Raw genomic sequence first — 25,828 nt, 5'->3', positions numbered from 1 at the left:
TGTGTGTGCGTGATGAGCGAGTGTGAGTGCTCCTAAATGGTTCTCAACTTCTGCGGTAGCTGCTGCCTTGCCTTTGCCACTGTTGCCTCTTGGCATCGATTTCTGTTCGCCTGTTACATAATTCGCGTAATTTATTCAATTTTCTGAATTAATTTTTTACTATCCGCGAGTTTTGAACTCTGCATATGAATTATTTGTTATTCTCACCCCCATAATCAATAGCGCACACAAAAACATTTGAATATTTCATCAGTTTTTCTCAATAAGTAAAATGCCAATCATTATTTTCCGAAACAGTAAGACATTTTGCATAGTTGTTTCACTTAATTAAGTGACTTGTTTTAAATATAATTTGTTTACTTATTTCACAAATTTTAAATCAATTCAAATTGTTGTTGTGCCTTTTATTTTGTGTGACAAAAAGCTGTCGATGGCGATTTTTGAGAAGGTTAGCAGGCGCCATCTATGTGTAGGCGGTAGAAGCTCAGTTAGTTTGCTGCTCACACTAGCCGAGACAGCAACCCGGCGGCGTTGACAATAGAACATTTATGGTTCATTTATAGCACTTTTTGAATTATTGATAGGTTATGGGAAAAAAGAAATGATGCGAAAACCTTTATTTACTTAGCCATTTGCAGAACCTTGAGAGCAAGAGCACTTACTTGCGAGCACAGTGGATAAAATGTGAAGATGTTTAAAGTAGATCCCGAGAAACTTTTCATTAATACATAAAATTTTTTTTGTAAAAATTAAAATTGTAATTAAAGTGCAGTATTAAGTAATAATTTATTATATTATTAAATAATAAATTACTTTTAAGTTTTTTCTAAATTTTGCATATAACAATTTGTCTATACTACTTGCACATGCTAAATGCAATAAAAATGTAATTATATTTTTTTTTATAACTAAACAAATGTCTTTCCAAATATAAGAGATGAGTATAAATTGAGCAAGTCTTAACAACTCACTACAAAGTAACGTGCGTGAAGAGAGAAAACCATTATTAAGCGTATTCAGTTTATATGGCGCTGATAAATTTAAAAGTAATAAAAACAAGAAGAGAAATTGTGTCAGCCAAGTAATCGCAAAAAAGCATTTAATATGTGTTGTGATAGCGGCTGTTGCTTTTGTTGTTGGGAATCTACCTAAAAGTCTGCTGCTCCTGTTCCTGTTCTTCATGCTCCTGTTACGGGCAGGCAACGCCCCAGCTGCACTTTGAAGAACTACAAAGAACGTGCCGCACTCAGCGCTTAAGGAAACTGGCTGTGTGGGACTAAGCACCGAACACAGAGCACAGAGCACAGAGCGCAGGGGCATGGTCTTGGTTGAGCTCTGTGTCTCGTGAGGTCTAAAGCGATTGCCGGCTGGGAGTGCGAGAAGACTCTATAATCTCGTTCAGTTAAGCGTCACGCATGCCACTCCCCTAAATTGATATGCCCGCCATGGTGAACTCAAACGCAAACACCGGCAAACATCATCATTACCATCACCATCACCATCATCATCGTCGTCATCGTCGTCATCAGGCAAAAGCGGTCATCAAAATGTTCCTTGTCGCTGCTGTCGTTGCTCTGCAGTGGCTGCTGCTGCTGCTGTTGCTGTTGCCATTGGTGGTGGTGATGGTGCTGGGAATGAATGGTGGTGGCAACGGCGGCATGCGGAAAATCATCAAAGCGCTTTGCACGGCGGCTTTTTGCCTTTCATTTCGGCATTTCAAAGAAATGTTCCGACTTTTGTATCAGGCGAACAGAAACCGGGCGAAAGCTGAAATTGTGCCAAAAACCGAACGAAATCGAAAACTCGAAAACATACAGACAAGGCCACCACCATTCACATGGCACACTCGCACACCACAGCACAGCACACCGCAGCACACCGCAGCACACACACACACACACACCACGACAGCTGCCGGCGTATAAAAATTGGCTCTGACCCGATTTTATACTAGGTTTATTGTTCTCATTTTATTTATTTTTCTTTTTTCTTTTCATTTTATTTTTATTTCGTTTTTGGGCGCGCTATTTTTCGCTTTGTTCTGGCTTTCAGGTTGGGTGGCAATAGCGAAAATGATGCACACGTTGCTAAAAGCGGCAAGCGGCAAGCGGTGAGCGAAAGAGTGCGAACGAAGAGCGAAGGGGGTTGTCCAATTGGCAGACTGATGATGGCTGGAAGCGAATCGAAACGAGACGAGACGAGACGCGACGCGACGCGACGTTTGAGTGTTTTGTCATGCTAGGGCGTGTCTGTCTGTCTGTCTGTCTGTGGGGGGAGGGTGTGGTAACTGGCGGTGAAACGTGTAATAAGAACACATTGTGTCAGGTCAGGAAGTGCTAATGATGCCATTGATGCCCTCAGTCACCTGTTACTTGTATCTGTATCTTGTATCTACATTAGTGTATCTTGAACTGTGCGATAATTGATCACTGATTTACGCGAGAGACAAATACAATACTCAAATAAAAACGTTAGCCAAATGTTTTCCTTTGTTCCAAAGGGGATTTTCTTATTTTTCGTTTTGTCATTGTTTTTTTCTTTTTTTTTGGTTGAATATTTTCGTTTTTTAATGCTTGCTTTACACACATGGATTAAATATGTACGTACACATAACATATATACGAGTAATTCAAGTAATTTGTATTATGACTGTGATTTATGGTCACCCATCCCTATATCATGGTTATATATCTCTTCTCAAGTGCTTAATGCACTTAATTGCGGGGCTGCTCTACGCATACTCGACGCCAATCAGAGACCCAAAAAAACAACAAAAAAATCCTGGCTGGAAACCACTTAGGGTATTTTTTTGTTCATTTGTATCCTAGCCGTAGTGCACAATTTATATATTGTATTCAATGCGGATGAAAAAATGACATTATAGGCCCGCAGTGCACTTTATATATTATCTATTTCAATTGGATATCATAGACGAATACACAATATACCATATGTTAATTGATAGACATTTTATGTAAGTAACGAATACTAAGTAGGTGGAGAACATACCATCAACAAACAAATTGGTGCCTTTGCGATCTTCATTCCATTTTGGAAGCTACAATTGATTCATTTAATGCAATTTGACAAGTTTGCATAAGGTTACAAGACGTTTTGAAATAACCCTCGGTATACATACACCCAGGCGATAATATTTAAGCCATGTGTCTGATCTGTGTGTGATTTGCTTTTCGGTGTGTTAAAAATATATATTATACGGAATTTCTTTACTGCCAATATTATGTTGATCGATTGATTGCATCTAGTATTGTTTGCCAATTTGAAATCTGAAAAGTAAATTTTGATATCTAATAAATTGAAATAATAAAAACAAGTGTATCTTGAAAGTGATTCATGCTACAAAATTATACATATTAGTGCAATAAATGTGTTATTGTTATTGTTACTTGTACTGTGAGTGTTATGTTTACTGTTATTTGTACAATACGAGTATGAGACTATGTTTGTGTTACTACAGAGTTAATCTAGAATCTAGAGATCATTTGAGTACAATTACCTTTTTTATGGAAGTTATTCTTGAGGGAAAAGATGTTGTGGTGTTATGTTTACAGTTTGTTCAATCGGAATTCAATCCGATGTGCGATTAAGTAATTGTGATATATATATTTTTTAAAATTTAATTCTATGTAATAAGTGATCGCAGCTTTTCATTAAGACAAGTGCTGTACACGTAGATTGTTTCGGATTTTGATTCGATTTGATTTATAGGGTGCAAAAGATCATTGTGATATATAGTGAAATCTTGTATAACCTGTTTGTTTTTTTTTTTAAGGGTTTCTCTTTATTATTGTTTTGTTGTTCGTATTATAATAATAATCGTAATTATTACCGGTTCTACATAATTGAGATGACATTATCATTATCATTATCTTTAGACTTTTATCTTCATCTTCTTCTTCTTCGTCTGCATCATCTACATCGTTTCCTTGCTCTGCTATCATCCTGAATTGTTCGCTTTATAGTAGATTTGTGGATCATTTTCGCATGTTGTTCATTTTGATAAATTTTCTCGTTTTTCATTTATCTCATTTTATCGTTTTAAGATTTACATTTATATAATTTACACATTTAGTAAGTCATACGCGTTGATAAACGAGTATGCATATAGTATGATTATATATATGTAGCGCATATTACACAATGGCGCGATACATTCAGATATAACATCGATATATCTTCATATATATGTGTGACGTCTGATCGCGATAGTTTTATATCAATTCAATCAATGTCAGTTTAATTTTTGTTCTGCAGAATAATAACATTTATATTTATACGTCTGTATATATTGTGGTAAATAATTGAAGTATACATTTATATATATATATAGTTTGTTTTTTTTTTTTGGTTTTGTTTTGCAAATATTCAAATTGCATAGCGAATTTAAACATTTTGATGCCTTAATTATTTAATATGCTTGCACAAAAAACCTTTAATAGGTATGACCATAAACATGTTCTTGATCTGTTTATCTTCATCCTTTTTTTTGTTTTAACCTTATCTTTGTGTGTGTTTTTGTCTGTTTTAGTGTAGTTTGTTTTGTTTTTAGCTTTTTGTTTTTCGAATAAATTGTAATACATTTAAATTATTAAGTGGCCTCAGCCAGCATAATTTTTTCTGCTGGTTTTTACAATTTTTTTGTGAATATTTTTTCGATATTTTTTTGTTTGTTTGTATTTTGTTTAATTGTTTATAACACAAATCATCGCCAAGTGGCTTAACAGATACATATATATTGTATAGTAGGTACATACATATATATTTGTTTGTATTGTATAATCATATTATAAACACATCGATATTTTGAAATGTTTTCACTTAAGCTTACAATTTTCTCATTTAGTTTTTGTTGTTTTTGTTTTTCCAAAAATGTATGAAAGCCTGCGCTTATTTGATTTCGCTTATTTATTTTATAATATTTGTTTTGCATTTAGTAGATGTTATGCATAATTATTTATCTGGGTTCATTTTTGTTCCGTTATCATAAGTACACATAAATATGCATATGTTTAATGTACGATATTTGCCATACCATTTTCTTTACGATATATTTTTCCATTGTATTTATTTGTATTTGTATATTATTTGATTTGAATCAACTCAAACATTTATATAATATACGTATATAAGTATATGATTTTATTTCGTAGTACTTTCTCATATATATATATAGTATATATATATATTATGTATATGTCATGTTGAACGTCATATGTATGCTGATTTCACATTAACTCTATTAACAAAGCTATCCCTAAGCCGGAACATCGATCGGATCAAGGTTTCTTCTACAGGACGAATTGCGACGGCGTCTGCGTTAATCTCATTATGTAGGCCTATAACTAGGGTCGGTCCGTGAGGTCTGTGACATTTGTCCTGGGTCAGGTAACTATATGTTATATGTATTTTGTTATCGTTTAGTAGTAGATGCGTTGTCCGAGAGTTGAGATGTGCGTATTTACAGCCTGTCCATGTTATTAAGTCAGCTTGCGTTTATCTAGGAACTCAAACCATATTGTATTCGGTTCGTCAGTCAGTCGGTCATCAAGGTCTGTCCCACTCTTCTCCTTCTTCTTCTTCGTCTAACTGCAATTCGTACTGTTCGAAGTCCTCCATCTCGATCGAGTCCAAACCCGGTCAAGTTGTTTGCTTTTACACTTAATCCTCCCATTGGGGAGCTCTGCTCTTCTGGCTTCCCCATGTCTAGCGAGTTAAGATGGAAGAGCAGATCTCCTGGGTCATATATTGTTAGTTACCGTTCCGACGTTTGTTTTTGTTCGTACGGGTTTAATGTTTAAATTATCTTTTTTCTTTTGTTGTATATGCATCGTTTTGTATATCTATGTTACACCATCAATGAAAATAGATTTTTTGTTGTTTGGAAATGATAAACTGTGCCTCTTATACGCACACATTATATGTTATATATATATAGTATGTTTCGATTATAATATGTAATATAAGTATATTTAACATAATGTATGCCTTTCATAATATTATAACGTTTATTATGATGTGTTATGTGTAAGTTCCGTTCAATAATCTACGCATGGTTGTTGTGTTTCTTCGATATAAGAAATATTATCATTATTATACCTCAAATATACATCAATAAGCTTTTGCTTTTTACTACAATACATTTAGAGTTTTATTTGCCTTTTTAGCTTCCTTATCATCTTTTCACTTTCCTTTTTTTTTTTTTGGTTTTTTAGTACACTTATTTAATTTGTTTGTCGAAGAACAAGTTGAAATTTTTGTTTTAGTAATTAATAATTTAACACTGGAAAAAACTCTGTTTGAATTATTCGTTAAATTAATAAAAAACTCACTACTAAATATTTTCATTTTATTTGCTTATGTTAATCTGTTATGTTTTTTGCTTTTATTTAACTTTCTACCACGTTAGTAAATTTTATTTAAATTTTTTGGGAATTTTTTGCAAGCCCGAAGTTGTTGTTGGGCTCGCCACAGTTATTGTAATATTGTTTTTCATTTGCTTTTTAGTGTTTGTCGTGTGTTTTCATTAAAATTTGTCGATAACGAAGGAAATGCTAACAAATAAATATTGCGTCTAGTTAAATTTGTTTAGTGTTTTGTTTTGTGGTATTTGCTTAACATTATTATTTGTTGAAAATTCTTCAAACTACGTTTAACTCATTTTTGCAATATGTTTTTTCTTTTAACATCAACTGCTACATAAAACTGTTAATTATTTGTATTTATTCATAAATTATGAGATATTTTTTTTCTGTAATTTTTTGTTGCTAGCTTGCAGCATTTGCATTTCAACTGCTTTCCACTTTCCTCGTTCATCTTCCTTTCAACATTCTTGCTTTCATTTTCAACTTTCCACTTTTTTTGTATTTTTCTAATTGTTTTATTTTTTGAATAATTTGCGCTTACTTCACTAGAATTGTTTGTTTCATTATTTCATTATTTGTAGATTTAGTCAATTTTGTAGCTTTATAAGTCATTTGTATCTTTGTGGCTGCTCCTTGTGCTGTGTTGAGTGTACTGTGTTGTGTTGGTGATTGTGATTGGCAGCCTTTGAGACTGCACAATCACATTTTAACCGAGTGCTATCTGGTTATTAATCCTGTTTAACGTTTGCTATTTGTCCTTCTGAAACATTCAAAGGGTCATGCCTGAGTGGGGAATTGTTTCCGTTTTTGTTTAGTGTATTTTTTTTTGTTGTGTATGTGTTTTACTTGTGTTTGTGTTGTGTATATTTCCTGTTCTTCTTTTAGCCGGCAATAATGTACAATTTTGTTTTGCATTTGCCATGCCTGAGGCTATCATCGCTTGGGATACCTCAGCATGATTCATATGTGTGTGGCACATCCTCCAATTCAACACATTCTTGTTTTGCCTCCCGAGCAATCTGCAGTCGCAGCTTTTAGCTGCCTCAAGTTTGTTGCTATTCAGATGATAAATAGATTTTGTTGTTGTTGTTGTTGTTGTAAAACTGTGCTACAAATTGATCGGGAGTGCTTTCTGCTTCTTCGTTTAAATACTTAAGTTAAGTATGGTTAAATAATATTATGGATCGTTTTTTCCGATTTGTTTTTTCTCTTGCATGAAGTAGAAGTATTTGTAGTAGTACAATTGAATAATAACTGAATAAATTCGCACACATATGGTTTGGTAAAACAATATTCGAAATATTTTCGAAAATACTTGTACACACAGATATATAGTAGTTAAAGTCGTTAGTAATACACACAAATATATGTAAGTATTGACATTCACAATATTGTATATGAATAATGTATATATTGTATTCATATATATGTATATATATTTTTTGTATTTATTAATATATATGCTTTTTAAATATATATAGTAAACTTGTATAATTAATTGTCATACACATCAATAGCGTCTTTTGTCTTTTGTTGTTGTATCTGCTTGTAAATAGAAATATTTTATCATTTGTTTATTCATCTCAAAATCCCTCAATACTTTTCCATACGTTCCTTCGATTAGTTTTAGGTACAAATTTTGAATGCATCCTTCTGCGATTTATATGTGTGTATGTATGTGTAGAATATGTCTCAATTGTCTTCAGTGTATTTGTGTTAAGTGTTTAAGCGTCTGTGTGTATGTGTGTGCGTGTGTTAAGTGTTTGTGTGTTGGGCTTGTTATATAGTTGTTAGTTGTTTGTCTTTAGACGGCATATGTATACCATTTAGCTCGATTGTTTCTTCATCTATTCGTCTGGTTATTTCAAGCACATCAATCATATTCGGTTTAATTTTCAATTTGGATATTCATATGGATATATTCATATTATGTGGTACTCGTATTTTGCTTCGTTTGCTTTGATAATAATATGTAGTATGTATCGTTTTGCCGTTCAACATCGATATAAACGCGTAAGTAAAATGCATTCATAATTGAATTAAATGCTTAACAGCTACACATGTATATAATGTTCATAAATATATCGTTATTTTCGTGTTCTTCTTGTTGTTGTTGTATTTTACGAGTAGAGAGTATAAATAACACTCAAATATGTTATGTGACTTTGCTTGATTTTTGGTATTACGAGTAGTAGAAATACAAGTGCATTGTTTTTGTTCATAATTCATTTTTGCATAGTGCTGAGACACCGACCGACACCGATGTGCTTTGTCTGCGGTCTTCTGTTCGCCACATGTGCCACATGCCACACCAGCGACAAACACTTTCATTCCTTAGCCAGAGATGCGCTCCAGCTGCCACGGGCTGGTGTGTTCACCTGGAGCCGCATGCCGACCGTTGGCAAGTGGTTGCCACAACGCGTTGCATGTGCACATCTCACTTTAATTTCTTCTCTTTATGTGGTGCATTTTTTGTAGGTGCAAAACTTAAGTTTAGTTTTTAGTTGTTTTGTTTTGTTTTTGGTTTTGCTTCAACTGAACTGTGTAATTTGTGTCTGTTTGTGTGTTTTGTTTTGTATCCATCGCTAGCCGACCATATTGAGCCCGTTTCGAACCTTCCAAGTGCTTATGCCAAATCATATGTGTAGTGTGTTGTGTTGTTCTCTGTGTGTTGTTGTGTTGTGTTGTGGAAACGTATACTGTTTAAATCTAGCTACAACAACAACTAATATTTATATAAGTTTATAATAAGACATAAAAAGGACCCCCGAAACGCTGCAACAAACAGATTTTTTAACTAAAAGTTGTTGTTTTCGACGTCTCTCCCTCTCATTACTTCTTGGCCGTTGTTTGCTTGGCCGACGTCGTCTTCGCTGGCGTCTTTTGCTCAGCGGCTGCCTTTGTCTGCTCTTTCTCCTTCTCCTTCTCCTTCTCTTTCTCCTTATCCTTTCCCTTCTTATCCTTTTCCTTCTCCTTCTCCTTGGCGGCCGCTTTGCTGCTGCTGGTGGGCGCCTCTTCCTCGGCTGCCTCCTGCGCCTTGTCCTCCTTCAGCGGCTCCTTGGTGGCTCCGCCAGCATCCTTGTCCAGTTCGCGCTTCTCGCCCGATGTGTTCGCCGGCAGAGCCTTCAGTATGGCGTGCACCTCTTCGGCGACGGCCATCAGCACAAACTCAAACTGCAGTCGAGTGGCCACGACGCCAGCTCGCTGATCGCGCAGATGCTCGAGCGTGGCGGCAATGTCGATTTCACGTGCGCCTTTGTTCATGCGTCCTAGCACCAGATCCAACAGTATGTAGGAGCCAGTGCGTCCGGCGCCAGCGCTGCCATGCACCACAATAGGGCACGAGCGACCGCGATACGATTTGTTCACCTTGCTGCATTTTTTTTTCGTTGGCAGAATAATGTTAGCTACAATCTACAGTTGGAATAAGTGAAGTTTACTTACCGTCGGAAGTCGAGCAGCGCCTTGGCCTGGGGTGGCACACCATTCTGGGGCCAGGAGAGGAAGTGGAACTGGGTGACGGTGCGTGTTTCGCTGGTGCGCAGATTCTTCAGGTAGAAAGAACGTACGAGGTAATCGTCACACCAAATGTGTTCGCTAACCAAGTGAACCTGCAAATAATGAATAAGCTCCAATTTAGAGCTAAGTTCAGTAAAGTTTAGGGATGTAACTCACCTCATAGATGTGATAGACCTCGGAACCTTCTTCCGGCCAGTAGCGCGCACAGGCAACGTCACCATTCTCCTGCAGACGGCAAAGCGCCACGATGACAACGGCGCCCTGCTCCCAAATCATTTGCCAGAAATGCGCCAGGGTCGAGGGCAGCGGTCCCTGAGCTGCCACATAAGCGGGTGCGCGTGGATCATGATCGGTCTAGAAAAGAAATGAATAACTCAATAGAGAATAAAGTATTACAATTTTCCGGGTCTTACAATCGTTGAGGCATTCACATAGTCCAGTCCTTCGGCATTTGCCAGATGGTTGAGCACCACCCGCGAATGATCATAGGGCAAAGGTGCGCCAGGTCGATTCAGATTGGCGCACTGCGGCTGGGAGGCGGCATCCCGAGCACTTGGCTCCGCTTCATAGCGGCACAAAGCCTCCCACTCCCGCTGTAGTCGTCCCTTGTTACGCAGATGATCCTCCATATAAGACTGCAAGCGAACCAGCATTTAATTTAAACGTCGAAAGACATTTCCTAATGGAAACTTACCAGCACCATGTGTCCAGTTGAGATATCCATGTTCGTCAGCGCCGGCTCCTCACTCCAGGATGAGGTGCTTGAGCGCGAGGATGGTGGCCGACCCTCGTTCTCCTTGCTCAGCGATGTGATGCGTCCACTGTGCGCAGTTTCCGATGCAGTTGCTCCACCATTACCGCCATTGCCTGTGCCGGGTGTCGCGTTTCCATTCTTGCCCGCCATGCGTGCTCGACACAAATCCTGGTAGTCCTTGCTGCAACTCTCGGCACCCGAGATGCCCGACTGCAAGCCACCCAGTTTGTCGCGCTTGCGATCGTGACGCTTAATCAGTATCAAGGTGACAAAGATCACAATCACAGCCGCTGCCCCGGCACCAGCAAACATGTAAGCCATAATGTGTGTAACGTCGGGACCTTGCTCGGCCAGCTCGATGCGTGATGCCGACACGCTGGGATCCCGCAGATCCTTGACCTTGTCGCCGACGCCAGCGTGCAGAACGTAGAAGCCAACCCGTCGCTGGATGTTGTTCTTGACGCCGCGGTTCTCGTTGATGTAGCGTGCCACATCGGCGGCCGTCTTGCGCTCGGGGTTGTTTGAGTCAACCCGGAAGCTGACTTCGTGTGGTTGAACGCTATAGGGAATTGAATATAAGGTGAGTAAATTTAAGGAGAGAAAATTGCAAAAATGCATACGAATTAAGGGAAGTACTAACAGAGAAGTTGTTATATATTTCTTGTTACTTTTTAGTCCCATACTAGTTTTCTATTTTTAAAAATAACCTCATATTTAAAGAGGAGAAAGCTCGTATCTGTATCTTTTATTTCAGACTTAAATTAAGTTTCTTTTCTATAACCCTGAAAGCATGGAGAAGTAACATGGCGGTTTTATAAAACTAAGTGCATTAATGTTTTAATGAAAGCTGATTTATTCAAATACCCGAACTGTTGTAGAATTAGCACACACCCTTCTATTTTTCCCCTCTATCTTAGGCATTCTGCTCATACGCTATGTTTTCTAGTTAAGTCTGCCTTCTTGAGGTCCCTTTAGACGTAAGCTTCATTTTGCTTTCATCACCCACATTAAACTAAACTTAATTTAGTCTTTTAACACTTACGTTAAATAAGAAAAGTATCCCTGCATGTGTAGTATTTGCGCCAGCTCATTCATAATGCGCTGCCCATCGTACCAACTGTCGATTCTGCAAAATGGCAAAGAAAAGTTTAGTTACCATACACTTGTCACTCCCCCGGAAGCTGCCTCTACTTACGGGTTCTTGACGAACACATGTGCATATTCAGTGTCTACGGTGTGCGGCGCATGATCCTCGTCCGAGTGTTGCTCCTTGATGACCTTCTTCTTCTTGAAGGGTTCGTTGACATCGCCGCCCTTGATGTGCGCGGGCAGCACCTCCTTGTTGCCATCTTCGCTCTTCGATTTCGGTTTCTCCGTGCCCAGCTCATTGCTCAGCTCAGCTGGTGGCCCCAGTTGCGGTCCCGGTTTCTTTACATCGAGTCGCTCGTGACGGGCAAAGCCTAACATATTGGCGAGCAGCGACTGTTTGAGGTCGGCGGGATCATCCGCTTGTGGGGCATCGAGTAGCTCATCCTGTGGCATCATCAGCAGTCCTCCCTCTGTGTAGACGCGTTGATTGTGCAGCGAGCGCGGATAGCTATTGGAGGCCAACATGGCCTCCTCCTCCAGCGGTGTCAGCGAATTGCGACGCAAACTTGACTCAAAGGCCAGTTCTTGCTCTTGGGCATTGATATCGTTGTCGCTGGGTCGTCGCTTCATCATCTCCGGCTGCGCTTGCAACTCGACCAACGGCTCCTGGGGTAAACCCTGCTCGTTGGCCAGCTCACGGAAGAAGGAACGCTTGGGCTGCTCCACTGCATCCGCGGCATTTCCGCGACGCTTGAATGGCGCATAGTTGTCGGGGAAATAGAGCTCACTCGATTCGTTTACCTCGCCGGGCACAAAGATCTGCGTCTGCGGCTGATCTGCATCGGACATTTGCTGCTGCTGTTGTTGCTGCTGCTGCTGTTGCTTCTGGAGCTGCTGTTGCTGCTTCTGCTGCTGCTCCACAATGGCCTCCAGCTGATCCATGGCATTGGCGGGCTGCTGCTTACGCTGATACGGTTGCGGATCGGGCTCGGATGCGGCGAGTATCTGATAGAGTTCCAATTGATTCTGCTGCTCTGCCTTCTGATTGGCATCCTGCTCGGCCATGCGCAGCTGCTGCTCCCGCTCAATGCGCTGCCGTTCCGTTTCCAGGAAGGCATCCATCACACTGGGCAGCTCCATTTGCGTGCTCTTCGTATGCCCGTCCAGCTTGCCAAAGTGCTCCAACTCGAGCGGATCGTGACGCAGTCGCCGACGATCCTGCAGCTGCAACTCATGCAGAATGCTGTTGAAGCCACTGTCCTGTGGCTGCTTCTTGTGCAACATCGGATAGAACTGAGCGGGTCTCTGAGCCTGCGGCTGCTCCTCGAAGTAGTCAACGTTGCCCCCATCGAGCTGCTCCTGCTGCTGCTGTTGTTCGGGTGGCGAGAAGCGTACATAGGCCAAAGCACTGACCGGGTCGGCATCGAATTCGGACTGTACCGGCGCCAGATTGGCGCACAGATTCGGTGGCAGTTGCTGTTGGCGTTGCAGCGAGAAGAGGGCTCCCTGGATGCGGCACTGCACATAGTGATGATCCCAGCCTAGGCCGGCGCCCTGCAGCTCCTCCAGCATTGTGGCCAGCAGACGTGATTGGTCCTCGGTGAGTGGTGTCCTGGGAAGAGAGAGGGAAGAAGGGAACGCAATAAACAATTAAAGCTGTCCTCTTTACAACCAAGCACACGAGTAAGGATAATTACTTCTCAATGTCCTCAACGTCCACGCCGGTGGTGGGAATGCACTTGCCAAAGATGTTGTCTGCGGGGGGAGGAAAAGCAAAGTAAGGAACGTGGAAAACCATATGCAAATAATGCTACGTTTTAATAGGCCATGTAACTGCATTAATAGCGCGTGTCTTACAATACTGCACCCTTCACTTCCTATTTCCCACTCCCCTCCCTACTGCCCCTTCTCTCTCTTCCTTTGTATCTTTGCGGCACCTTTTGTTTTCATTGTGATTTACGAGCGTTTAAATGCATATCCTTGTCGCTTGTCTCGACCGTAATTTGCATAATGTAACTGCGGATAGGGACGAAAAACTGCGATGCCGACAACTGCAATGGCAGTTCGCTTCCCTGCGATAACTACATATGAGTCTGTGCGGCTACACTGAGAGAAATATGTGGTAAGCAATATAAACTATAAAGTTTTCTTTTTTTTAAAACATTCAAAATGCAAACAACAAGGGAAAAGACGTATACTTCATTATTAGAATTTAAAATGTCGTATCTTCGTAATGTCAGTGGAAAGATAACCAATGACGAACGATTTTTAAAGCAGTCAAAATTAATAAATAGTACCTACTTAGAAAATGTGATGTGAACAAATATGTTTCACAAAAACTTCTAATCCAATTTAATCCTCATTCCTTCTTCCCCAAAGTTCTAGTCTACATTTTGTTTAAATTTAATATTATAATCAAAAGTTTTCTACCCCTTTTTAATCCATAAAATACTTGCTTAACTAGTCTCACACATACTTTTGATTCTCCCTCTTTGCAAAATTATTTCACATCTCTGAACTAAAGTTTCCTTACAAATTACACGTTTCTATGTTATTGCCCTTTTTAATCACTTATTTTTTCCCGCAGTGCACCGCGGCTTTGCTTTCATATACCGACGCGTGCGTTTTTCCCCCTTTTGAGGTCAACAATTTTTCCGCAATTTCCCACAATTTTTCGCAGGTTTTTCTCCAGCAGCTGCTCTGGCAATTGTTCTCAGCATGCACACTGACATGCTTCGCCCCACTTGCAACCACTGCAATTCTCCCCTTACCAAAAATTTGCACAGAGCTTACATAAGTAATTGAGTGTGTTCTCGATAATGCACTGCTAGTCAACGCCTGGTGCTCTCTACTAACAGCCTGACCTGCCGCCATTTGTTTTGGTGCCCGTTTTTGAATGCGAATGGCATTGAAGTGCTTGGCAAATACGAAGCAAATATAGTGCTTCAGGTCACAGTCAGCCAGTGGCTAACAGTGGCTCAGCTCTGATGGCATGTTGACCCACAAAATGGGGTTTTTTCGGTTGCAGTCGTCAGCTCACTAGAACGCTTGGCAACTGCAGCAGCTGCACACAATTGAGCCAGCAAATGAACACTATCATTAGGTCTAATAAAATGTGAGCTTAACATGCTATACTCACAACTAACCTCATAAATTGCAGCATGCTTTTAGGCTCATCAAACAAATGGGTGTTTTAAGCTAAGCTCAAAAGTATGTTATGTAAATTTGCATACGGAGTACCAACACTATGCTCCACTTAATTATGTTATTTTACACAAGCAAATACTTTAAGCCACTACAACAAAGAAGATGTATCAATTGCAGCTCCTTCCACACTGTTTTTGTTGTCTTGTTTTGTGCCAAAGATTTCGAAACTGAGCAACTGAGTCGGTAAACAGTCGCGACCCTTTTTAGCAGTTCATAACACAGCACAATCTGGCAGTTGTATCGGCTTAATCGAGTGTTTTCGTCACTTACCATCGTAGCAGACCTCGGAATGGGGTATGCAAAGCGTCCTAACAAACTGGCAGCCTGCAAAGAAGACACAGAAAAAGAGAGAGAGAGACACATGAAAGAGTTGTTAACAATCACAAAAAGCAAAAGATGGAAAAAAAAGAGTGGAGAATGAGAGCGACAAGTTTCAGTTAAGACATAATGATGTGGTAAAAGCCAAATCAGCATTACCACACTAAGCAAACTAAGGCCGGGTCCGAGTCCCGGGCTCAAACCACCGAAAAGCAACAGCAATTCTCCCATCCCATACCCATTCCCTTCGCTTTCCCCTTCCCCTTCCCTAGCTGAGCTGAGCAGCATTCCAGTTCGAGTTTTTGGCACGTCGCCATTTTGTCGTGCCTCTGTTGTTGTTCTTGTTGTTGGTGTCATGTGCCACTTGCTTTGCTCTTGGCTAAATAAACGCTTTTTATGAGCATGTCGCACATGACACACACTCACACTCACACACAAACACACGCACGCAGACAGGGACAGGAGCAACAAGTCCCGACGACAGACTACTGCAAAATATCCCCCGGAGAGCCGGGCCCTGGCTTGTTCCTCCACACACAAAAAAAAAAAAATATGTGCTCCATCTTTAGTCCTTAGCCAAATGTCGGTTTTTGTGCCCTCTTGTCGTTGTTGTTGTTGCTGTCGTTATTGTTGTTTCTCTTGCTCTCTCTCTTGTTATTGTTGTTGCTGCGTCGTTGGTGACGTCAAGACCCGCAGCCACCCGCCGCTTGTCCGTTGGTGTTTTGTTTAGGATTTTGACTGAAACACACAGCACTGTCTGTCTTGGTATTTGCTACTGAAAAATGTGGCACTCTCCTTGTCGCCTCCGCAGCTGCAACACATGAGCAGGAGGCACACGCACGTAGGCCACGTCACCGCCTGTCATTACCACCCTCATCCACCGCTTGGTTTGCTGTTGCTGTTGCTGCTTTGCCACTCGCGTTAAACCATTTCGACAAAAACTTTGTTGACAACAGTTTTCGTGGTCTTTTTGGCCGGGGCTTTAACTTTTGCCTGTTGACGCACACCGAGGCATTTCTTGGCCATTAATTAAGCCAAGAGTAATTTCTATGTGGGCTGACAATTCTCATTTCCTCCCTGCATAGTCCTATCTCAGACCCAACTCTGGCAACAGCAGCCACAGCAGCTTGGGCTCCCACAGCGTGCCCAGGCATTTGTTTTTTAATTGTTGAATAATTGCAGCCAGGCCATAGCTGAAAATTAATCTCTGGAGAGTGGCTTGTTATGTGCTGCAAGCAGCGAACAGAGCGGGTATGATGGGCTACCGAAATCATGGGCAATAAAAGGCATATAACTCTCTTTAATTATGGGGTATCCTTCAAGTCTTTACTTGCCAATTAACATGAACATTTTTCACATTTTGCTCCTTGGGGCCTGAACCCTTTTTGATAAGCATTTTATGAAGGCGGCACACAGCAAGAAATTAACTTAGCTTTCTTTTGCCCTTGTGGTTTTGCTGGAAACGAAAAAAAAAAGTAAATAAAGAAAGGAAAAGTGTTGCCTAACTTAAGGCGCCGCGAGATGACTTCATCCGACAGCCGAGTGAAACGTGAATGAGTAAGTTGGCAGCTGAAAATGCGGCAAATGCAGCCATCCAACATGCTTCATACTCGCTCCACTTTGCTGCTGCTGTTCCGAGGACATCAAATGTCAATTTTGTCCACTCATCTGGTCGCTGTGTCACGTCAGCGGTCAACGATATGACATTCTGACAGTGCTTGCCACAATTTTATAGCACTACTGTTTTTTTTTCTGTAGTACTGCGATACGAGTATTGTCAAGTTGACACATTGAAGTGCACTTGGCTAGTTTAGTAGTGTGTTCGTTGGCTCGTCTCGTCTCGTCTCGATGTCTCCTTGAAATTGTCAATAAATGTGAAAAGTGGATATCCATCTGTCATTGGAGCGTGTTTGGCACGTGCTTCACATGCAAAAGAGCAAAATACAAAAAGCGAGCAATCAACAGCCTCTCAAACAAATTGCGAGGCAGCTGAAAAGGCAATTTTGCTGCTCCTGTCTAATTGTCCATGTTGTGTGTCTCTGGCACAAAGGTGAGAAGCTGGTCTCGCCTCCTCTAGTGTCAACAGTGCGGCGCAGCTTTGGCAAAACAAATCATGGCAGCAGCAACAAAGCTGTAGCCAAAGCCATCGTTAGAGCCAAAGCCCCATAAGCAGTGTCCTTAGAGCAGAGACTCATAAATATGCATGCTCATGTCCCCGTGTGACGTGAGGCTGATGTTGCTGGTTGTTGTTGCTGCTCGACTATTGCTGCAATGCCTTTCAAGTCTGATAAGGCAACACCACAGCACAAGCGACGTATGCGCAACATTCGCCGCACAATGTGCCACATTTTCTGCCGATTTTCACTTTGAACGCTGACCGCGTGGAATGGCCGGAAAATGGCGTCGTCATCTACCGAAAAAAAGCAGCCCAGACAACAGCATAAAATCGAATCGTAGCAAAAAGCTTTAAATGCCAACGGCAGCCACTTTGCAAACATCTATCGAGACAGCATTTAACGTCTCTCTTCTTCCTCTTTTAGGGTGTATGTGTGCGCTGCAACATTTATTTATGGTGCTCTCGATTTGCTGCGTTTATCCTGTGGCAGCACTTTGCGAAAATATATCAAATAAAAAAAGAAACTTGTGCGCTGCTGCACTTCGATTCAACTTTGGACCCCCAGACAGATGTCAGAATAAAAAGCGAGAGCTGCTGATCGTGATAAACATTCCCATTACTCAGCGAGATTTATTTGTAGTTCTATGTCAGTTTGCCAGCTCAGATTATGATTGATATGCCAACCTCCCAGTTTTTGATGGGCATTAACAAGGGCAACAATGGCAATTGTGGCAACGAGTTGCATTAATGTGTCATCCCTCGGCTGCTGCTGCGACAAGCACAAACCAAAACAACAAATCAAAATCACTTGAGGTCAATTGGCAAGGCCAAACCGCAATAGCTTCAGGCCAGAATCTTTCCATTCATTCTCTTTTTCTTTGTTGCCTGCTTGCGGTTGCAGTTTTCTGTTGATTGATACGTAACGCGGTCCCTTTTCAAATGCTGCTGCTGTCAACGAGCTGTGGCATGGGGCAAGCTACGGCAGCGTCAGCATCAGCCGTGGAAGCTCGTCTCTGCGGAGCAAGCTCTGACATTATTTCATTTTCTACACATAAATTATGCCACAGGCGGTGGCCACTTGGCAAACAGTGGAAGCGACCGCAACAATTTAATAAATTCTGCCGCAAGGCAAAATTGAAAATTCCACCCATAAATTGTGCGACGTTGCGCGTCAATTGAGGCAGCGGCATCAGCAACAGCAGCAACAGGACCCCCGCATTTTTGATTGATGTCCACGGCCATGCATATTTCAGAGCAATCCCTGTTGCTCAACGCAGGTCCTGGCTCCTGGCTCCTGGCCACAGGAGTTCCAGGCAGTCCAGCCAACCATTCAGAGAGCCAAACAGCTAGGGAGCAAACGTTGTTTACTTTCCCAAGCATAACCGCTGCTGTAGTTGTTGTTGCTGTTGTTCTCTGTTCCTTTTGCTATTTGCTTTCGGGTCAAGGAATTTTAAAAAGATTTTCATTTCATAACAACATTTTTTGTTGGCCACATCGACACGTGTGTGTATGTTTCAGAGAGGTATAGGGCACTGGGCCAACGTGTGGTATGTGTAATACGCAGCAAGAATAAAGCATAAAAAAATCGTAGCATATCTTGCGGCTGTTGCACACTGCACACCGAGCTGTTTATTCTCGATTGGGAACTTTTAAGTAATTATTTGCTGACTTCAAAAGCGTGTGCTTGTAAAGCGAACAAAGAGCGTTTAAAAACTATTTACATACTGAAGAAAACTTTAAGGTACGCTAAGCTACTTAGTTTCTGAGAAATTCCACTAAATAAATACGATAAAATTGAACACAAATTGCAGAGAGCTTTAAAATAATAATTCTACTAAATGAATACTGTTCGGTTTTAAATTTGGATGCTCCAACCTATTACAAAATAATCAAATATGTAACTTTGCAAAATAAATATGTTTTTAGCATTTACTGCAACCTTTTCAAAAGCACTCAAAAATGTTAATCGCAACAAACCAATTTGCAGTCAACTTTAAAACATTGCCAGCCACCTACGAAATTTGTATGTAATTCAATTTAGCAAAATAATTACTTTTTAAACATTTACTTTTAATGCTGCAACCTTTTTGAAAGTATTCAGAAATGTGAAGCGCTGCTTAAAATTATAAAATTTTAACGTGCAACCTGCTTTTTATATTCGCATGCTAAAAATAAGCTTTTATTTCAAATTTCAACAATTAAAACTTTTGGAAATTAAAGCTTATGAAGAGCTCGTATGTTTTTTTTGCACCACGGTATGTAGCAAGGACCTTAAAATGCGAGAGCTATTGCTGTTCGCTGTGTTTATGCTTTAATGATGTTGTTTCAGGCATTTCGCATAAAAAATACTTTTCGCTGACAACGTGTGTCAATGTCTGCAAGTGGCAAGGAGTCAGTGTCGGACAGCAGCGTAACAAGAATAACAGAGCAACACACAGACACACAAAGCGAAATAAATAATAAGAGGAGGCCATTAATCGTGACATAGACAAGAGACAAGAGCAGGCACCTAAAGAGGAGCATCAAATCAGAGCAGAGCCACTGGCGATGACAAAGCAACAAAAAGGGGGGCAAGAGGAGGGGTGGAGGAGAGAACGCGCTTGCAATACGAGACAGAGAAGTGATAGACACAAAGCACGGCAAAGCAACGCAGCTCGTTAAAGGCCAGCATAACAAGACACACGAGTCCTGCCACGTCCTGCCTCCTCCTCACTTATCCCTTGTTATCGCCCCTCTTTATCTTATTCCCCTAGTTAAGTGTGGATGTGTGGGTGTGTGTGTGTGTGTTTGATGCTAAGCATTTAATGCTGCGGCACACATTCTCTGCAACACATATGCCACATTGCGCGCTTGGCGCCAGGCAAAAGCAAACAACAAATAAAACATAATGAAGCCAACTGAAGGCGTGCCACGCACACTTGCAACGCCTTCCACATTGCAGTTGTTTATGGGCTTAGCTGCAGCTGTGGAAAAACAACAAACGCAGAAGCAGAGAAAAACTTTCGCAACGCGCTCTCAACTCGAGGCTTTTGCGACGGCTTTTTGTTTCAGCTTTATGAAGTGTAAATAAGCGGCGGCATTTCACAGCAGCAGCAGAAACAGCAGCAACAGCAAAAGCAACAACTGTAAGCCGCCGCATCACCGCACCTCTTCTTGTCTTCATGACTTTCAGCTTTAAGCACTTTTCCTCAGCACTTTTTCATTCTGTATGCTGATTTATGCGCACTCATTTTATTCATAAATTTTTGAAATACGCTCGACGTTTTTAGGATTTCCTAACTGTCCCGACGCTTCCGTGCCTGTCGGGAACGTGTCCTGACCCTGTCCTGCGAGTCACTCTGATTTATCTTTGCCACATTTGTAAGCACAATTTGTTGGCCTACGCTTGCCACAAATTTGGCACGCAATTAAGCTGCCTTCCTTCAACTTCACTCCACTCCATTCCACTCCACTCCCACAGAGTTACAACAAATAAGCGTTTGGCATAAATTCGAGTATAAACCGTTTTTTATGTCCATCCAGGCCACTTGCTAGGTTGGTCTGCCTTTTGTCTGTGTGTGAGTCTATAAACCAGAACTGAGAGCATTGCAGACCAGCAACAAGCGGAAGATTAAGCACATAAAGCTCTAACCTCGGACTAGTCCCAACGCACACAAAACAACATAGACACACGGACACACGGACACACAGAGTGAAGTAACCACAATGCACTGAAGGATAAACACCAGGGACCGCACTTGGCCATGATGGCCCATCGGTTTGTCCTGTTTTGTCTTCTACTACTGCTGCTCAGCGCTCTTCTTCCACACATAAAGCTGATTAACAGCCCTAGTAAATGGCAAATGGGATACAGTCCAACAAATACTGTTGAGCCTATAATTGAATGAATCAACGACACTGAATAGTTGAGTTTGTTCTCCTTGAATATGCAAAAATACGCCGAGCAAGTGAATCGGAGTTTAGTATCTCATGGAATTTTATTAGCTCTAATAAAGCTGTCATAAATAGAATTTATTGCTTTTGAACTAAATGCTAATAGTCGAAATCATTTTCAACAAACGCATAAACGTTTAAGTACATTTAGTAAATATTTAAAATCTCATAAATAGCTTTTAATACGTTTAAGTGAATCCTAATAGCTGAACTAATTTTCGTAATTGCTTTGTCGTGTTTATCTAAAAAAAGGAAAAATATAATTGTTAATAATTTATTTTTATTTTCAAATATTTTTTACCATTTTGTAAGCATTCATTATTTTCTATTTTTAATAAAGCTTCTTCTAAAAGTTCTAAGTTAAATAATAGACTGCATTTAATATAATTTGAAATGATATAAAAGCGTCAAAAAGGAATTTCAGTAATAAACCAAATATTCTTCTAAATAAGTATCGTGTTGAATTTTAAATTTTTTCCCAACTGTTCGCCAATTTGCATACATTTATTATGTTTAATTTTTAATAAAATTTCCTTCAGATATTTAATGTTTCCTAAATTAAATACATTCTTGTTGTGCTATATTTGACAATCAAAACATTTAAAATAAAATTGTATGGTAAATATCATACAAAGTTTTCATTGCTTCCAAGTAAAAACTAATAACAACAAGAATTTTAATAATTGTTAAATCACGTATTGATTTTAAAATATTTCCTCCTATTGTTCCCTCATTTTGTGTAAAATTATTCGCTCTTATTGTAAGCTATATACTATTTCCTCTTTATAATAAAGTTTTCCTGTTTAAAATTTATTATTTCCTTTTTGAGATGAAGTTATCCTTGGACTTGAACAATTGAAACGTAATCAACATCCTTTGAGCACTTCCTTTCATTATCTTTTGACACACAATCAAATGCAACTCGTTTCTTAACAGAGAATAATGAACTGATATCTACCTGGATTCCTAACATTCATGCTTCTATCAGTTGCTTGATTAGAAATTCCTCTTTTGAGTACTGCGAAAATAGAAAATAGGAAAAACGACAACAGGCTGCAGCGGCTGCTGGCCATAGCAGAGGCAAAGGAAAAAAGCAGCCAACTAAAATGGAATTGAAGCGATAGTCAGGGAGAAGGTCACATTCGATGCCCGCAATTGAAAACGCATCTCAATCGAACGAACTCAAAATCGACATCGACATCGAAATGGAAATGAAAATCAAAATTCTAATATAATGTCTGATTGCTGGCCCCAAGCGAGGGACACCCTCGAGGATGGGAGGGAGTCAAAGGGAAGGAAAGTTCGGTGCGTTTTGCAAGTCAGCAATGGCAAAAGACTCGAGGCTTCTCCGCCCAGTTGCATTTACGGAGATTTATGCCATGCTATGGCATACTCACTACCTGGGATGCCGCCACTGTGTGTGTCTACTTTACTTATCTGGCTGGCTGCATAAGCAGCCCTTTATCCCTTCCCCCGTCCCGCTCTCAGCTGTGGGGCATGCAAATTCCCGGCAATTGGCTTTATGAGGCTTTTAGCCAAATTTGCGCATGCACAAGCAAATAAATCCCTGAAATGCCTACCATAACCCAGCGCTTAAAATCCAACTGTGTACAACGGCAGCAGCATTTTAAGCTGTGTGCCTTCAAGTGATTTAATTAAATGCAAAACACTTTCCACGGCACTTTAATGTGCAATTTGGTAGTTTACCAATTTGCCATAAAATAATACACAAATCTTGATTGCTTATTATGATTTCGTGCGCATTCCTCACACACTTTTTTCTTTGTGCTTTCATTAATGTTTAGGCAGCTTTTAATTTGGGGACTCGTTAATGGGCTTCCCCACACTCTAAGCTAAGTAAGACAAAGAATTGTTCATGAATTTTCATTAATTTCCACACTGCGTCTCCCTCTCTCCCTCTCTCTTTCTCTTCACAGTCTTCATCTTGGCAGCTGCCATCGTTTCGTTCTGCTTTTTGCCTTGGCATAAAAATTCATTAGGTTTTTTGCATAAATTATGAACAACAACAAAATCAAACAAGTTTAAGACGGCAGACGGACAGACTCGAAGTTCATTTCAAATTTACATAGCATACTTTATTACAAACAGCTATCGAACATTAATAACTAAACAGCAGCAGCAATCCACTTTCCAATTCATGCACTCGACTCACACAACATTTAATTAATTGGCGTAAAGAACATTTTTGGTGTAATTGGAATGCGAATCAAATTGCGGAAATCTCATTCGCAGTATCTATTTTAATTATGCGTCGCAGTTTTGTTTGTTATTGGTCAATGTTTCCCCCCACAAAGGTTTTAATTATTTTCTATTAACCTTAATTTGCCGACATTAAAATCAATGAAAACAATTTACCTGATGCCATAAAATATGCATTGCTTTTTGGTCTCTGCTCTCTTTGGTCTCTGCATTTCGATATTTCATCGAATGGGGTCTCTAACATAGTAATTTATTTATTCCTGCGGCTGTGTGCAAATAATGGCATTTGCCTGGCCGCAGATAAATCAAATCATTAGCACAAAAGGTTAAGGTCGCTTTTCGCTTGACAAGGGGACGACGCAAGAGAAGGGTATTAATGCCAAATTAAGAACGCCCTATGACACATATACATATACATATATATAGGGATATATATATATAAGTACACACATACATATGGCATATAAGCACGCCAAACATAAAAATCCAATTCTTATTAAATTTCCGCACGCCCACGCATTGCTCCCAGGCCCAAGGCAAACATCAAGGGGTGCACACACACACACACACACACATGCATACGCACACTCGCCACACACTCATGCATGGCTAGCCACGCCCACTCCGTCCTCTACACTGTCCCTTGCAGCAATCTCGACACAGCAGCAGCTGTTGGTTCCTTCAATGAATTTTACATGTTTTCTGCCTTAGCGCTTTGTTTTTTATGCACGCCCTCTGGCGACGGCGTCGGGAAGTAGGCAGCATGCAAATACCAGTCAAAGTATTTGCGTTTACACCCCACACACACACATACACATGCATAACACCCATACATGTATAGGCTCGCATAGGAAAAAAGCTGAAAGCAGGCATGTGCACAATGTACATCAATACACATTTAGTTGACTTTTGGTTTCTTGTTTGCTTTTCTTTCTGCCCCGCACACAAACTTGTTGTTTATGATAAGAAACAGGCCAGAGGAAGGCAGAGGAAGGGGAAATGTGGAGTCTGTTTTTTGTTACACCTTGGCAACTGAAGCAAACGTTATTACCATGAAATTAACATTTATTTGCTTTGGCAAAAGCATGTTGACCTCCCTTTCCGCTCTCCCTCCACACCCCACCCCGCACCCCGCTCCTCCACACTCATTCCGACTACCCACAGTTTGTGTTGCCTACTTTGCGGCGTTGCAATAAATACATTTGCATAAATTACAAGGCTGGGCTTCTGGATGAAAAAGAGCGCCAGAGCGAATTGTTATTGTTAATATTGTGTGGTCGTTAGTTGCTTTTAGTTGCCAATGCTGCCTCGGATCCTAATCCCGCCTCTGCCTCCACGACCAGTTTTATCAGAACCTCCCCCCCCGGGCGGCAAGTAGGCAAAAACAGTCAGAAAAGAATCAGAAGCAAAAAAAAATACACTTCAAAAGCCAAACCCAAAACAAAGTGCCAACAAAGTAATTGCCAGCATTTGCCTCACGGCCAATCTGTAGATGTGTAAATGTATATCTGTATCCCAATTTGTGTGTGCGCCACGCCCATAGCCATATGCTAAATATAAACAAGTGCGCAAAGCAACAGCCTCCCCCCCAAACCCAAAAAAAAAACAAAGCCTGACAGCTGCCCAGCCTGGGCTTTTGTCTTAATACCCTGTAATAGGCTGAGATCTAAATTGGAGTGCAAATAAATATTAATAAAGAAATAAATAACAGAAAATGGTAGAAAATTAAATGAAGTTCGCTTTCACTTCATATATTTCTGTATTAAAAACTGTTGAGTACTTTCTGGCTGCGTTTTAAATCTCTGAGGAAATCACTTCGTGCACAATTGAAGCTTTCCCATTTTCATTCTCATTTATATTTATGACAAAACTATCTCTAATATGAATTCGAAATTCGAAATTCATTGCCAGGGTATTTCCCTGGACTCTTCTCTCGCATACAATTGATACGTTAGCATTTGCCAAATTCTTGCTTCCTTTCGTCTTCTGCCTTCTGCTATTTCTCATGCTTTTCTTTTGTTGGTCGCGACATTTTTGTTTTTAATATGCCAAATGTGTTTATGTGTATGTGTGTGTGTGTGTGGGCGAAATATATGCGCAATTTTACGCATATTTGCACTTCACTGTAGTATTTTTCTCATATACTTATGTGTGTACACATATGGATCCATATGTGGAATTTGGAGGGAATCCTTGCAGCAAATATTTACGATGGCACGTTAATTTTTATGGCATGGCCCTCGGTAATTTGAACGTCCCTCCGTTCTCTTATTATTGTATACATATATG

At 40.4% G+C, this 25,828-nt stretch overlaps 1 protein-coding gene across 2 annotated transcripts in view; it reads right to left on the bottom strand.

Moving 5' to 3' along the window:
• Positions 1–4,305: 4,305 nt before the first annotated feature.
• LOC133850930 (uncharacterized) overlaps positions 4,306–25,828 on the bottom strand; it is a 46,822-nt gene continuing 25,299 nt past the window's right edge. For both annotated transcript variants that reach the window (XM_062287202.1, XM_062287194.1), the window contains 9 exons: positions 15,223–15,276; positions 13,443–13,500; positions 11,852–13,357; positions 11,699–11,782; positions 10,597–11,215; positions 10,316–10,537; positions 10,059–10,256; positions 9,828–9,994; positions 4,306–9,756 (listed from right to left, as the gene is read on the bottom strand). In XM_062287202.1, coding sequence (XP_062143186.1) covers positions 9,216–9,756; positions 9,828–9,994; positions 10,059–10,256; positions 10,316–10,537; positions 10,597–11,215; positions 11,699–11,782; positions 11,852–13,357; positions 13,443–13,500; positions 15,223–15,276 — 3,449 coding nt within the window. In that variant the 3' untranslated portion in view covers positions 4,306–9,215. The remainder of the gene's footprint in view (positions 9,757–9,827; positions 9,995–10,058; positions 10,257–10,315; positions 10,538–10,596; positions 11,216–11,698; positions 11,783–11,851; positions 13,358–13,442; positions 13,501–15,222; positions 15,277–25,828) is intronic.

Source organism: Drosophila sulfurigaster, chromosome 2L (genome assembly GCF_023558435.1).
Source record: "Drosophila sulfurigaster albostrigata strain 15112-1811.04 chromosome 2L, ASM2355843v2, whole genome shotgun sequence".
NCBI classification, from domain to species: domain Eukaryota; kingdom Metazoa; phylum Arthropoda; class Insecta; order Diptera; family Drosophilidae; genus Drosophila; species Drosophila sulfurigaster.
This window is presented reverse-complemented; position numbering and strand designations above follow the sequence as displayed.